The 17453-nt window shown below is 32.7% G+C and overlaps 1 protein-coding gene across 4 annotated transcripts in view; it reads left to right on the forward strand.

Annotated features, from left to right (window-relative positions):
* Window positions 1-17453, forward strand: part of LOC108753023 (disco-interacting protein 2) — a 45569-nt gene that overhangs the window by 6058 nt on the left and 22058 nt on the right. For 3 of the 4 annotated variants that reach the window (XM_018494323.1, XM_018494324.1, XM_018494325.1), the window contains exon 2: window positions 10157-10228. In XM_018494323.1, coding sequence (XP_018349825.1) covers window positions 10157-10228 — 72 coding nt within the window. Of the gene's footprint in view, window positions 1-1806; window positions 2637-4734; window positions 5643-10156; window positions 10229-17453 lie in introns of those variants that run through there. The other variant, XM_018494326.1, reaches the window with a different exon arrangement.

Consider the following 17453-nt stretch of genomic DNA (forward strand, 5'->3'; position numbering starts at 1 on the left):
GTTTCTCTCTCTCTCCCCCCCCTCTTTTGCACTCTCTATTTCTCTGTCTCTGTCTCCGAACTCTCGCCGCGTGCAAGAGAATTGCCTTGAGTCGTGGAGAGTGCACAAAATGCCAGTAATTCGACGCGACTTGGAGTACGCGCCTCGACGGTGAAACGAAGCGGGCACCTCATTCGTAAATTCGAACGCGCGAACTGTCGTTTTCGCGAACACGCGAATTTGGAGCGTGCTCATGATTTCATACGTAAGATCTTCCGAAACCCCTTAAAGAGAGTATTTTATTTTATGAAGCGATTGCGTGGACTCTCAACACGCGAGTAAATTATTTCGCATGTCTCGCGACGTGAGTGAAGTTTTCGTTTTCCAATTGAGAGCGAGTAGAAAAGCGTGTATCAACGAATATCCGTAGCAGTAACGACAGTGATTTTAAGCGGTTATCAGAGATTTGTGAGTGTTTGGACGGGAGTGCTTCGTCAATTGTCAATCATTTCAGTGAACGTTGGTAAAATTTTGTAAGAATCTGGTAGTGCCAAGTGTATCTTTAGTGTGTTAAGAACGAATTTAAGAACACGTTTAAGTAATGAAGAAGAGTACATTTCATAGTGCGCAGATTTTCGTCGGTTGAATGGCAGAACTTTGGTTTAACATAATATTTCAATATATTTTTTTCCTTTTTGACTAAGAAAAATAAAATTAAATTTAATAACAATTTTTATACATGAAACACAGATTCATTCACTCAACACAGAAAATTGCACTCAAATTATCGAAAGATTGCATGGAGAACGATAGAGGAAAAGGATGTGAAACAAATGCTGTAATCGTCCGAGGGCATAGAAAGTATCTGTTGAAGTTTCAAGATACTTTCGTGTTAAGTTATTGATCGAAATAGATTCGAAGGAAATCGTAATTGATAAGATAAGAATTGATTAATAACAAAATAATAGCATGATCTAAAAAAGTTGCTAGAAAAGTATTACTGAAAAAATCATTACCAGTAATACGACAATATATTAAATAAAAGTGTAAATATAGAAACATATAAATATATATATTAGGAAAGTATATTGAATATTACCTTGATATCTGCTGATAATCTGAAGTTATCAATTTGAAAGAATCACTTGAATTCAATAATTATTGTAAGAAAAAATTATGTACATCGAACTTGTCTTGCTTGAGAAAAAATCACTTTCTCGATACCGAGTGCATTAACTTTAAAGGCGCTCGTATAATTCGTACTGAATCTTTTCGTTTAGAATGATCATTCCGGTTGAACCCAGGACATGGAAGAAAAGGAAAGAGGAGGGCAATGAGGAAGAGGGAGGAGGAGTGGCAATGGTGGCGCAGCAACACGGCGTTGAAAAAGGAAAGCCACGCTGATCATCCACGACTGGAAGACCTCGACGTTGCACTTTAGCACAACAACGAAAAAGAACGAAAGAGAGAAAGAGGGAGGAAGGACGAGGAGAAGAATACAGATAGCAAAAGGGCAAGGAGGGCAAAAAGAAAAGAGAAACAAAGAATAAAGGAACTAAGAAGGAGAGACAGAGAAGGAAGCAACGAGCGAGGGGAAAGGAATCTGTAAATTCATTTTTGTTTTCATAAATGTTCCTTTTTGTAAATCCAGGATTATCAAGACTTATTGACTTCACAAACTTTTCCATAGACTTTGGATTATACGAAATATTTGCATTTATGGTTCTTTTATTTCGTATGTAGATCTTTATGATTCGCGAGTGCATCCATTAATCTTTGCTCCACAATTCATATCATTTAGAAATAGTATAAATTTGTAGCGATTCCACTTCCGTGAGTCAAAATTTGTCGCGTTGCCTCATGAGGCCTCTCACCTTTCAAAACCTGAGAAGGCTCGTTAGTCGCAAGAAGGACCGTAACGAACCTTCCTTCAAGCGTAGCGAGTCCTTCAAGAGAATTTCTATTAGGAAAAGTTATCTGGACCGGGGCAAACGACGGAATCGTTTCCAGAAAAATCTGGAACCTGTTGTTAATTCGTCCTCGCAACAAGTGACGAATGATAAAATTGTTGATCAACAAATTAAGGAGCAAGAATTCAAGAAAGATCAAAAGCGTTCTCTCAGTCGCGACTCTATCACTTATGATGAGTGGCTTCAAGGAGTCAGTTCGTCTTCCCGCGAAAAGCTTCACGAAGATCATCTCGATCCAACGAAAACCACAAAATTTGTCAAATATACTGACACGGATTCGGTTATTGAGGATCTGAAAATTCTTGAGCTCGATACCTCGCCTGTTTTAACACCTAAATCTAAATCCTCCGTTACGGAGCTAGGTCGGGATCAGACAACCAATGGGCACGATACTTTTTGGATCCAAGAGTCTTCTGCAGAAGGATCGCTCAATGTTAACATCAGTCTTGGCAGAATATGGAGAGATGCGGTGCCATTTCCGGTCTCAGTTCCGCTATCGGCTCCTTCTTATTCCTCTGTCTCAAATTCTTTAGTTCATCATTATATGGATAGCGCTCTGAAGGAGAAGAAACCGCAGCCAACTGTTGCAAGAACGGTTTCAGCGCCAGAGAAGCCCGTTAGCAAGGAAACTTCGTCATCCTTCGGCTTCTCTCTTAGGATCGCCAGATTCGCTGATTTCAGACCAGGGTGATTAGTTTTTCGATTAACAGTTGATCATTGAAGATGGATAAATGATAGAGTATTTTTCTTTCATTGATTTTCATTTGTCAAATTCTTTGATATTTTTGTCCATAAGTCTTTTAAGTAATTAATTATGAACCCGAAAGATCTTTAGAAGTTTTGATCTTTCGTTGTTTTAAACGAGAAGGATCTGATTGCGTACATCGTTTAATCAATTTAATATGAAATATTCTTATTAGTAATATGTACATAAACTAGGAATATGTACATAAACTAGAAATTACTACGCATCGATGTGAGTACTATCAGGATGTAGGCTAACGGGGTCCACTCGTTCTAAACAACTAGACAAAATACGCATATAATCTGTTTTAAGGTGGTTTTTTTAGTAAATCGAGTTACCATACAAATGTGTTATTTCTTTATATAATAAAGTTAAAGCCACGAACTTGAAGTATACTGTATGCAAAATTTTAGGATATGTTAACGATGAAATAAAAGAAAAAGATATTGAAAATGTAATTTTTAACATATAACTTAGTGACAGGTAAGAATTGGAGACGTTTTTTCAAAGAAAAATGCATTAACTGCATACAAAGTGTTTCATAAATGCATGTCAATACTTTAGGTAGTTATACACTAAAATAAGTAAAAAAATGTTATATAAACATATGTTCTACCTTAGCTTTCAAGTTATGGATTAAAACAAATATTCGAAATATTTGCCTTGTGCGTCAACACACGTTACTGTACACTTTAGCACATCTCGGCGTTATTTAATGTTTACAAACAATATTCATCAATAAATTGGATAGGATTTCAAGCAGCCGGTATCTTATATTCGCGAGTTACTGTTCTATTATAAACACTGTTTTAAGGCTGGATTGTTCCATCTTTCAGTAAACTTGAGCTCACTGTCTTACTCTTATGTTTTTACTTTTTTACTCTTTTGTTTATTCAATAAATAAATTATCATAGTTTATCTAAAGATGGAACAATCAGCTTTAAAAGCGGCAAAATGGTAATGTACATTTATGCTGGAAATGATCGACGTGTATTTGATATACCTATGACCGTTATGCATGATGGTCTTCGTTTCATTTTCATCTTGGGGCCATTTAAAATCTATTGTTTATTCAACGCCGGTAAATAATGCGGATAATCTACGAGAAAGAATACGAAGTGGATTTGAGACTATTTGAAGAATACCTAGTATTTTTGAACGAGTGACTCAATGTTAAGGAGTGAAGTAGTGTATTGACGCACGGTGAATACTTCGAATATTTTCTTTAATCTTTCATAACTTGAAAACTAAGATATGTAATTCATATGACGTTTTTTATTTATTTTAGTGTATAGATTTACATCTTAAAGTATTGACGTGCATTTATGAAACACTCTATACAAATATTACTATATACTTCTCTAAAAAAATATGATTATAATAATTTAAAAAATAACGATTGTGATAAAAAAGGTCATAAAAAAGTAGATCAACGTCCATTCCGAAAAGATATTTAATGTTGAAATGGCAAAATATATCGTGTAACATAACTTCACCTTGTTTTCATGGACACGAAGCTTTTAATTTCATTGCAGATTGAAATAAATTTTTCCTTTTCTTCTCAACTTTCTTTTTAAAAAATTTTTTTTTTATAAAAACCTTGCTTGCAATATACATAATTTGATGGTGCAACGTTGCTAAATTATCACAAGAACAAATTATACAAGAAATAAATCAACTTCTTTTTATTTCATCACTTATATACTATTATGTGTTTCGTACTATTTCATTAAGATATGCATATAGTTTTAATATATTTTATCTAAATTATGAAGATATTTGTAACTCTCTCTCTCTTTAAGTGGGCCCTGGTGAGGCATCCAAAATTTTCGGTACTTTACTAAAGAACCACCTTAATATGTAAATACCCAAACAATAATAAAAATTAATTGTAGTTTTTATTAATAAAATTTTTCTTTGGTTGAACATATTAATGGAAAGATCTACATACTACTCATATTTTCGCAATGAATTTCACTTATTGAATCAAATATTGCGTTGTTCAAGAATTCGATTGCAATCGACATTGCTTGGCTTTAGGATGACGCGACATGGTCTTTTTCGCCGGAAAACACCAAAGCCATCGCCAAGTGTGAGCACGGAAGGTTACTTCAAACGAACGAGCGCGTCTAGACATTCTAGTTCTCGTCGTCGAAGTGGTAAGAGAACTTCTCAACGCGCTAATAAGAAGAATCAGAAACCTGCGGTTCGTGTCAACAGTCCAGTATGGTTTATTCCACCCGAAAGACGTCGCTCGAGACGTCAACGCCGAGTCTGGCAAGAGATCAGATGTTTCCCTGATGATGAGAGTCCAATTCTAGAGAGAATTAACGACTGGTCGTCGAACGTGTCAGACGATCAGTTCGACGATCAAAAGTTGCTGCTATCAGGTGATTTCAATGAGCGTCGGGAAGATGATGCCTTGAATTCGATTGTTTCATCGTCCTTTGGTTCTTTCTCGGCAACATCGTCTTCGTCATCAGCTTGTATGGTACAAAAAATCAGTGACTTTAACGAGGATAAACTATTCTCTGAAGAGCTAAGGAGTAACGGTCTTCTTGTGCGGGGAGCCACTTGGAAGCTTTCGGCGACAACGACAACAACAACGATGATGTCAACGCCGGCGAGAACGATTATTTCTGGAAATTATTTTGCTAGTAGTCAATTTCTTACCTTTCTAGCCAAGGACATTGTCAAAGAAAGGTCAAAAAACGAAAGTTTCAACACAGGTTACAAATGTCTCTCATCACCATCAAGCGACAGTGAAGATGATGATGTTGATCGCTTCAATGATCGTAAAAAAAATTTTCCACAACGACAGCAGCATTTAAAAAGGCAAAAATCGGGATTTAGAAGAAGACCATTGCGTCGGAAGTCGCAATTAAGAAAAGCATCCGCTCAGCCGGTATTCCTCGTGCGCAAGTGCTCATCCTTGAGGAAACATTCCAGTAAGATCCGAATATAGTTCTATAGATTGTTCGGGAAATGACAGTAATAGCCAAGGATGTTAGATTTTTTAAATCTTAGATTGCTATTTTATTATTACAAAATAACACAAAAGTAGCCAAGTATTGCTCTGTAAGAAGGAAAGAGTGAATCTAAAGAAATTCTTTAATATGATCGCCCTAAGTTTCCACAAATTTACAGGCCAGTATTTAGGTATTTATAATCTATTCTTATTTTAAAATCGTTCTAATTAATATCTTAAGATGCGAATGCGGTTCTATAATTGGTTTACGACATTTTAACACTGTACTTAAGATGGTCTTGAAATAAGAACGGACTATGAATATCGACCCTACTACTAGATTGATCATCTTCGTTACCATGATACCAAGTAGTATTTTTTATATGGGTTGCCATTTGTTGGTCTACATTTGTTACTCACACGTAAAGGAGAGTTGGCCAAGTTGTACCGACGTAAATCGTATTTTTATTGTCATTTTCAAACGAAACGTTTTTTTTTAGATAACAGATGTGACGCTAGCAATATTGTTTAAGTATTGTCGTTTTTGTTTTGTTTTCGAGACATCCGTTTATGTTCAAAATTAATTTTTTTTAGTATTTAATATAAGTTTTGATACAATTTACCTAAGATGTAGTGAGCATAAGGGGAATAATTGAAGCTTAGTGTAGACACACACGCGCGCGCACACATATACATACACTACTATAATTAGTATTTAAATTCTTTTTGTGTACAATATCAAATTAGCAATATATTTGTGGGTTATGTTGCTGTTGACAAATTGTTCAAAATAGAAAAAGTTGGGTAAACCGTATTTCTCTTCATATTGTATACCTATACATTTAAAATAAAATAATAGGTATATTGAAATTGTGAGTAATTGAATAATACTTGTCGCTAGTCTTTATATTGTATCTATATTTAAGATAAAATAACATTTTAAGATTGAATAATTGAATAATACTTTATAATTACTAAAATTTGATATTTGTACAAGAAAAAGTATGTTTGTATTGAGTCTTTTTAAGATATTTATATATATATATATATATATAATTTATTATAAATTATTTATAGATATTATTTATTGAATTTTTAAAAAATTAGGTCTTTCTTTGGCAGATTTTCAAAATGACGGAAATGAAAATGCTAAAAGTATTCCGATTTATTCGAAGTATTCGATATATTCGAAAATTTGATATTGAGAGATTGTTAGAGCTGCTGATTTTGAATTTAATCTCAAATTTTGAAAATTAAAAACGCCGAGACCAGGTATGGCGGATCAAAAGGCAAAAGTAATCAGGATTGCTACAGACAAAACCGGGAAAAGTTAGAGAAATTAAAATTAGTTATGGAAAACTTGGAAAAGTCAGGGGAAAGGGTAAAAAAGTCTGGAATTTTGAAATTTGCTCACAATTTTCTTAAACTACTTCTATTCCAAGTAGTTGTTGTGATTTTTTTAATATTATATCTGACGTTTATAGTCAAATACGTTTATAATCAAATGGAAAAGTCAGGGAATTTCAAAATTCATTTTCTGTAGTAACCCTGATTAATACATATTGACTTGTATTTTTTTGTAAGTTTTTCGGTTCTCTGGACACGTATTTGTGTTCAACATTTTATTTTCCACTTTTCATTTTTCACTCATCGAGATTTCACGTGTAACTTTTCACGCATAGCGATTAGGTATGTAGTTTACCCTGACATTATTTTTATATACACACATACATACATGTATAACTTTTCTTTCATCAATGCAATATTAACAATCTTATTCTTTTTCTTCTTCTTATTTACAGTCGTGACAACGGGCAGATTACACTTCTAATTCCGAAGTATATCTAATTAATTCCCTAGATTTCCGCCTTTTCATTATTTCAAGATATGGCGGAAAAGTTCACGTGAACTTAATAAATTTTGATTATAATTACAAGGAAATTATGCGTTTCGCGGGTTATTTTCGTGTCCAAATCCATTTCTTAGAATACCAACGTTTCGTGAACATTGGTAGTTTATGTCATTAGAGCGAGGAGCAATCTGATACTGTTTCTCTCGGTGATTCCTTTTATATGTTGCTGTTTTTTTTAAGGTGGGAGAGAGGGATGAAGGAAAGAGAGTAGGGATGTGGGCGAGAATATCAATTATCATGTCACAATAAGAAATTATATAAAAATATATTTCGTACTATACGTAATGATTGATATTCCGTAATAAAAGGCTGACATTAATCCTAATAATGTATAATTTAAATTAAACAATTATATATGAAGTTTAAAAGTGAATTCTCTTTATCATTGTATGTAAAACGCTTATTGCAAAAGTGCCTAACTATTAATAAAATTCGATTTCTTATTATAAAACGTTATTAACTTATAAAACTATTAATGTTTTACAATAAGAAACCGAATTCCAGCAGTTAGACATTTTGTCATAATTGTCTCAATTATACTTGTATTATTAATTAACAAGCGAGTCAATGTACAAGGACTTCGCGCGATATTCGCCCCTGAGCTCGTCATTTTCAGACGCTGTCATCGGCCAACTTTAATCGTTTATAATTTGAAAACTATTGTAGTCTGGACATTTTTGTCTTAGAATGTTCCATAGGATCTGCTAGCGAAAGGGCATCCCAACATTTTAGGTAATTCTGTATATGAATTGTTGAATGTATATTCAGGGATGGGAAATAACACCCTTATTTTTATCATTACTTTTTATAATTACGACCGTATCAGGGGCATAGGTTGCCAATATCTGATCGAGCTAAATTTTACAGAAATTACTTTTTTGTGGATTGGAACCATTCTAGGGGGGTGAAGCAGAAAGAAGAATTCGAAACATCGAAAAATAAGAAATACATATTTATATATAATTATATGAGTTAGACATCATTATATAAAATTATATAGTAAATGTATATTTTAGGTTACACCTCACTAATTTGAATGTTCTTCAGATATATTATAGGGGAGAATATCCCAAGTGATTTTCCACAAGAATCAAGTGGGGGACGGCAATCATTTAAACGAAATGTAACAAATAAAAGTTTCATAATAAGATTTGTATAAAGATGTTCATTTTATCACTTCGCGTAGAAAGTCGTACGCTTGTTGGTAGGAGGGGGGAGAGGGGGGATAGATTTTGCTTTGCATGATTGTATTGTTTTACATGGGTTTTTGATTTTCCATGCAAAGTGAGGTCTATCCCATCTCTCCTCTGCTTAGGGGCGTCCGATTTTTTGCGCGAAATGAAGTTTACCCCACCTCTCCTTCCTGCTCAAGGAGACTTTCTACGCGTTTATAATATATCTCCTCTATACGATATATCATCCCTTGCATATTAATTTATCATATCTCCTAAACCAATGCTGTCCTCTACTTAATTCTTGTGGGGAAGAATCGTTCAACGCAGCTCTTCCCTACAACATATTTTAAAGACACTCAAATCAGAAAGGTGTAACCTATGTATATATACCTAATTATGTATGAAAAATTTTTTACCAGACATGTAATAACAGATTACATACAAATAGGATACTTTATAAAAATTATAGAAACTAGGTGAGCAAATAGTTACAAATAGTTACTAAAACAATAATTCAAATATCATTAATATGAAACGAAATAATTTTTTCTGGCATAACGAAAATAAAATATTTTTCTATAATTTTTTATAATTAATATGTTGCAACGAGATCCCGCCAACGGTCAAAAATGTAGGTATAGTACCTCCCCGTTACACACTAAATTTCGTTAGAATCGTCGTATAATATATGTGCGAAAAAAACGGTTCAATGCTGATATTTCAATGTCGTACGAACTTTTTAAACTTATTGACTACAGAATAGAGAAATCCTAGAACCTTTCTGTCCCGCAATCAACAGACTTGAAAAGCTTTGCCGACATGTATTCACTGCTGTTTATAATAAACAATTTTCTGCGCGTTTAGTTATCTACGAGAGTGAGTGATCTTATCTCACTCTGCGGTTGTATTTGACGATAGGCCTTGCTATTCGGCGATCTTTAGAAATTAATATTTCGTTATTTCTATTACGTCGTTTCTATTACGAAAATTGCAAAATGTTAGATAAATTTTTCATTTTTCGCTTAATTCGCTCACAAGAGAATCTCGTTATTCTGAGGCATCCTGTATATATTGCTCCTACTTCTATCTTTAGTTTTATTTATATTCTTGTTTCTAGTAGGTATTATTTTTAATTATTTAAAAATTTAAATTTTTATTTAAATAAACAACAAATACAATAATGATAGAACATGTTTTCTAAGAAATAGATCTAGAAATAGAAGATTTTCTAGAAATAGAATCTCTAGAGAACAATTCATAATAAAATTAATATCGTACTTTATAAACTGCAACAATAGTTTTAACGTTTACTCGCGATATTATGATGATTTGAAATATAATATTAAACGTGGCTATAAATTATTTCTTGAATTAAGTTATTAATTAAGTTGTTTTCCGCTGTTGCAGGAGATATTACACAGAAGGGTTATGAAAAGAAACGGACGCGTCTACTTCAGCAATACGCTTCGAAGCAGATAGGTAAGTGTTTCGCTTTTCTAGAATTCATTAAAATTCTTGCAAGTAAACAGCGGGAGATATCATCGCGCATTATTCGCAATACGGTACGGAGCGGAAAAGTCAGCGAAGTGAAAATATTATCGCCCTACATATTCAGTCATATATTCGATTTCGCATTAAGTATTATATTTTTCGAAGCAAGATTTTTAGATAAAGATTTCAATATTTTGTTAAAAGCGCTTCTTTTTAATTTCCTTGATGAAGTCCTATTAATTATAGCTTGTAACATTTGGTTTACAAGAAAAAATATAAATCTTTTTATTTTACAATTAGGTGATACTTATCTCTCTCGTCGCAATGTTGCATCATTGGGATGAAATGAGTTTGCAATATCAATCACGTTCTGATTCTCAAGAAACACGTGCTTCATTGTATACACAATAGTAAATGCAATCTGTATAAAAGGAAGGGACAAGATGCAATCTTCGCAGCACGCGTCACTTTAACATTCTGCACCTTATAACTGCAATGTACAATTGCTCTTGGTTGCATCATGCGAGACACGGAACGCAGATTGAGAGAATCAAGAGAAAATTGCGTTTAACAAAAAGAAGAATACGCGGCTTCATGAGATATTACTTCTATTTAATTTACAGGACGTTCGCCACTTCAAATAAGCTTATTTTGAGTTTTATGAAAATCGTATGGGAACAAATTTCAACAGTGATTAGTATTTCCGCATCGCAGGTGCGAGGTGTAAAGCTCCATCTTACATGAGACATAGAACGCGAGTCGCAGGTTGCAAGATTAGAAACTAATCTAACGTATTTTAATTATAATAGGTTGCAGGACACAGAACCCAGACAGCACACAACGTCCATTGGATATCCAAATCTGGTTTTTATTTAGTACAAATGTCCATGGATTTAATAATGAATGTTTTTAAACGTTTTTACGTTATTCCACATACTAAGAATATTATCATTTGAATGTTTAAAAAATGTCTATCTTATGTATTTGCATCCCTAAATTTTCCATTAGAATAGTTATGAAATAGCATTTAACAAAAGTTCTGTGATCACAGTGTGATCTAGAATGAAATCAAGGTTGAAGTGAAATTATGGCTCTGATCCATGGACACGTTTTCTCATAACACTAGTATAAAAAGTGCCATATTACGAAAAGTGCTTAAATATCAATAGTGACTATGTTGAGAAGTGACTTAGGAATCAAGTTAATAAAATAAAAAAGTGATATAATTGTCTTATTTTTTATTTTCTTTCACTAGAATAGGGAAGCTTAATATTTGGATGTCTCTCGTATAAAAATTTCTTTATTTTTTTAAATAAAAAATGCTACTTCAAGAATTTAATTTTTTAATGCCTTTTAAATATTTATTTTTAGTTATATAATAAAAATAACATGAATATTTTAAATAAAATATAAATTGCATATTGGATAAACAAGTTAATCCCAAATTACATAAAAACGATTAACACTAAAATCACGTTCTGATATACTACTAGTAATGAAAATCTATAGTTTAAAATACGTACACTATAGATTTTTATTGTTAGCAAGGTATATAATGCATAAGGATTTTACTTAAGCCGGAACACAGCCTAAGTATACCTAAAATCCCTATACAGTTTGAAAATGCCCATAAAATGGCGCATATAGATATAAAATATATGTATGTATTGGGTCGTCCGGAAAGTCCGTGCGTACCAATATGTTTTCCGGACGACCCAATATGTCGAAATGTATGTATGTGTGTGTTTGGTGTAAATGTATGTGCGTTCTCGCTACATTGATAGCGCCATTGTATGGACATCTCAATCAAAAGATGTCTAGGCATTTGCCAGAGACATCATTACCCTACGTAAAAGGATCCTAAATATACCTATCTACTATAAATTTAAACAGGCAAAACAGTAGCTGTTCTCTCTCTTTACTTATAGACCACAATTGAATATAATTAATTGAATTCAAAATTCCAAGTCTTATTCAATTGCTTGGTGAACAGATTATCTCCTTTATCTGCTAGAATTCGCTGAATATTTGAAATAAGTTCAAATCTAGTACGTTGTATCTCTAAAAAGAATGTTTTTGATATGTCCAAAAGAGTAACACTGTCTTTAAAACACCCTAAAAATATTCGAAGCTCTAATTTGGATGTTTAAAATACATACGAAACGTCCAATATATCCAATATGCATTTTTAAATCATCATTGTGCTGTCTGAGAATGCAAGATGCAGGAAATTGGGTGAACTCCAACTTTCGCGTCCTATCGTATTGCAACCTACGACAACCTATTATACTCTGAAATACGTTTCACTTGCAACGTGTGAAACGCCACTTGCGTTCTGTGTCTTATATACAAGGATCGTTTGAAAAGTTTTGAGCCTAACATAGAAACAGGTATTTTTTTTTGGTCAAATTTAAAGTTTTCTTTTTCAACAGTCTCCTTTTAAGTCGATATATTTTTTTCCAGCGATATTCCTTTTAACCTATTCAAATTGGCGTCTGGTTCTGCAAAATAGGCTTTTACGAATGCGATGATCTGCTCGTTCGATGAAAATCTGTCCTCCGAGCCAAACTTTGAGCTTAGGAAACAGAAAAAAGTCGCTGGGGCCGCATAGCGACCGTAGAAATGTGAGACGGCATTACCTTGATGGAACAGCACTTTCTTTTTCTTCAAATGCGTCCGTTTTTTCGCAATTTCTGCCTTTAGAGTTTGTCAATTAATGATGCGTAGTACACCCTCGTTATTGTTTTATCTTTTTTAAGATAATCGATGAACACAATTCCATGATTATTTTAAAAAACAGTCGCCATTATCTTCTCGGCCAATGAAACCGTCTTCGCCTTTTTCGGAGCAGGTTCACCCTTCGCAATCCACTGTTTTGAGTGTTCCTTTGTTTCAGGAGTGAAGTGGTAGATCAACATTTATTAATTGACGCAAAAAATCCGTCTCGTTTCGCTTAAATTACTCTAATAGAGCCTTAGAAATGTTCATTCGAATGTGTTTTTGATCCACAGTGAGCAAGCGCGGCACGCGGAATTAGCTTATACGCATGCCTAATTCTTCAGTCAATATATGATAAACACATTCTTTTGATATGCCCACAGTCTTTGCTATCTTCCTAATCTTGATTCGACAGTCATCCAGTACCATTTGGTGAACTTTTTCGATGTTATCGGTGGTGGTTGCAGTTGTTGGCCGTCCCGAACGCTCATTATCAGCCAAGCTGATACGAGCACGTTTAAATTCAACTGCCCGTTTTTTTACGGTGACAAATGATGAGACAGAGCCCCCCTAAATAGCGTTCAACGCTCGGCTTTAATTTGCGCACGCATTGTCTTTCAAATGCAACAACTTAATCGGCGCGATATTCGATATTTCGATTTTTTTCATTTTTATAAAAATACTAACATCGAGTGACATAAATGACTGTCAAACAACAACTAAGCGTCAAAAATGGCTACAATTTTTACAGGTATTTTTCGAAGCATGTACGATTGTAGTATCAGAATGATTTTTACGAGTAATATATTTATGTAGAGAGAGAGAGAGAGAGAGAGAGAGAGAGACAGAGGTTCAAAACTTTGCAAACGACCTACATAGATCAGGCTTAATGCGAATCGTATCCGAATCGCCAACCGTTACTACAATTGTCTGTTACTACGATTGTTTACGCGAGACTTTGTCTTATCGTCACAAATTATTGGAGACACAGAATTGCGTAGTTTTCACGCGTTATTTGCTGATCTGCGCAAGCTGCATTCCGTGAACGCGTCTCTCTTCGATGCACCCCATTGCCTATTAATTTAATTCTTTCACGGTCTATTTCTCATTTTAATAATGAAATTAAAATGTGAAATTATAACAAAGATGTTAAAATAATAGAGTTTATTTAAACATTTTCGAAAAAAAATTTTTATGTATAATTACATATAATTACATATAATTATGTATAATATTATATATGTATAATCATATATTATATATATTTATATAATTTTATATAATTATATATAGAACTTTTTTCCCGGAATTGCAGTCTGCGCATCTGCATGATGGTCAAGATTTTAGTTTTGATAAATTATCTAATATAAAAAAATCGACTTTTTTACATTTTACACTTATTATTTCTGATTCACGAAGGGAATTAAAATGTTTTATTTTTCACGACACTCAACATGTTTACCATGGAAATTGTATTTTTTTTTTAAACATTTTGTTCTTTTTGTTACACACAACTTAAAAAAAAAATAAAAAAGAAAAGCCTTTGAGAAGGCTCGGTTTAATTTTTTTTGTTATAATATTTCCAATGTGGGAATATTATTACAAATGTTACTTTATAAAACTTTAAATTAATCAATTAAAACATGCTTAAATTATGGCTATTATTTCTAAAATATTTTTTTAAAATCGCGTTTAAAGACGAGCTGTAAATTTTTCAATTTTTAATGGTTTATAATTTTTTTTAATATTTATCTACAACGACTAATTTATATCCATTTTTGTGATTTTAAATTAATGGAAAAATAAAAAAAATTTCCATTTAAAAAAATTTTTAAAGTCCTATAATCCCTTAAGTACATAAATATGAATATAAATTTTATTATTATTTTATATTCCTTATTGTTTTGGAATCTCTTTATACTAACGCAAAATCTAGTTAGAATTTAGCAGATAATAAATATTTAAAAATTTCGTATGTTTCCAACATGGAATCATCCCGTATAGGTATATGAGCGCGCCTTTGCGTCCACAGCTGCGATCGGTAGAATCGCTGCAGTTTATCGGCTTGCAGTTTAACTGTATCTGCACACGGAAGAAGTGCTTCCGCGTTATTTGCTCGTTATATACGTGCATCTGCTATTGTCGTGAACGCGAACTATAAGCGATAGTTTTCTAGCTGCTATTGCTAAATCAAATAATGAGAAATTCTTTTATGTAATTTCTTTGTGCGATTTAAGCGAAATACTGTGCTTATGATTAATTTTTTTAGATAAAGTAAATCATTATATGTTAGCACAGGATTGGACCGCAAAATAATGAATTGTGAAAAGAAGTCAGCTGCATATAGGATGCTTTACATGCTGCTTTTGATGTTTGCTTCTTTTATCATCAGATTTTTGTTCTCAGAGTGAATTTTTGGCTAACAAAATCGTCAGCATTAAACCATTTACGCATTGGTAAACAATATAAATTATAAGCGTTTTGGAAATAATTTAATGGAAACAGCCAATCACGTAAGGCAAAGTTTCGGCAATATGCCGAATTATTAATCAATTGTCCGCTTTATTTGCCAACATGAGGCTGTACCTCTAAGTTCGGAGTACAAATTTCTATATAAAAATGTCATTTCGAATTACGCACTAACAGGAGGTAATTTTTTTACGGTGCTTTTATGATATTTTTTTATGGCGATTTTACGGCGCTGTTTTTATATACTTTTAGCAAGCTTTTTAATTTGTTAGCAGATTTAGTAGCAAAAGCTTCTAATCGCTTCCTTCTTATACAAAATTTTAAAATCGCAGTGTTTAATAGTCGCTGCGACAAAGTTGAACATGCCCAACTTTAATTCTGTCATCAAGCGATTTTAACAGCAATGTCTAAAAACTCTTCGTAGCAATATGATAGCAAATGAATCAGTGATTGGCGAATTATTCGACGTACTGCACATACGCGAGATATCTCGAAAACGTTGGCGACTTTACATCCCAAATAGTATGAAACTTCAAAATGTCTGCGATAAGGTTGTCACAATTTAAACTATTATAGTATTTTTGTTCAGTAAAGCTGGACAAAATATAATTGAACAAATAAATGGAGAACGTTTTTTATATATAAATTAATATCCAATAAAAGTTAATTTTTAAAATTGCAAAAATATTGAAAAAAGAATTTAAAAACAAGCTTATTTTACACAACTTATAAAAATAAATTAATCGATTTAGCTGGATCTCTCTGCTTGTATAATTCTGTGTGAATTTATATATTACGTATGTAGTTTTTTAAATTGTGCGTCGAAATAATTTTTTGGTCTTGAAACGCAAACTCTCCTAAACTACCGCAATATCACGAGTTAAATGATTAGCAATTTAACAATTTGATGCTCTTTACACATCTTAAAACAATCTTAATAATGCTGAATGTCATATTAAAATCTGTCATATTAAATAATTACGTCTTAGGACGCTCGCATGGAATATCAGAGATCCGAGTTCGACTCCCGGCCGAGGTAATATTTTTCGCAATAAGAATTAATTATTTTATCATGTCATTCAGCATTATCAAGAACGTTTTAAAATGCGTAAAGACTGTCAAATTGTTAAATTGCTAGTCAATTTAACTTGTAATATTACTGCGATAGTTTAGTAGAATTTGTGTTTCAAGATCAAAAGTTATTTTGGCGCGCATTTTAAAGCATACGTATTATATAAATTCACATAGAATTATACAAGCATTTAAGATTCAGCTAGACCGTTTAAGGCATTAATTTCTATAGATTATGTTTCTCATATACGGTCCTATGAAATTTAATAGTTTTTTTTGCTTTAAGGGAGTCCTAAACATGTTTGTTTTATCTATTAAGTAGAACTTACACGATTTACTTATATAAACGATTTATGCGTTATTGACACATCACATATCTTAATCTTGTTTCGCCTAATTAAAAATTAGAGATACCTACAAGTCGAAATAAAAAACCTACATAAATTATGAGGGACATAAGTAGGAAAATCAAACATAAGAAGAAAAACGTTATCTAACGAAATCAGAAATTATTCATTGTGAGGAAAAAAAATTTACGGGTACCCATTCGATTTAAACTTTAGGACGGTATTCATAGTCCGTTCTTATTTCAAGACTAACTTAAGTAGTGTCTTAAGATGTTAATACGACCCTTTGATTGGTTCGTGACTTCTTAAGACTGTATTTAAGACGGTCTTGAATATAAAATCTGACTATGAATACCGGCCTCAATATCAGTGCTTCATCTGTATGATCGCTTTAAAACTGATTACATTCCATGACATGTGATATAGCTCTGTTGTCGATTGTTTGTTAAGAATAGTCGAAATGCTGGGAGTACATTGAAATGCCGAGGCGTATACGAGATACGCACGAAAAGTCTTATTCTCTAAAAGAAAAGTACCGCGTGTTCGATAAGAGTGATATATATATATATATATATATATATATATATATATATTATATATATATATAC

Source organism: Trachymyrmex septentrionalis, unplaced genomic scaffold, assembly GCF_001594115.1.
Source record: "Trachymyrmex septentrionalis isolate Tsep2-gDNA-1 unplaced genomic scaffold, Tsep1.0 scaffold63, whole genome shotgun sequence".
NCBI classification, from domain to species: Eukaryota; Metazoa; Arthropoda; class Insecta; order Hymenoptera; family Formicidae; genus Trachymyrmex; species Trachymyrmex septentrionalis.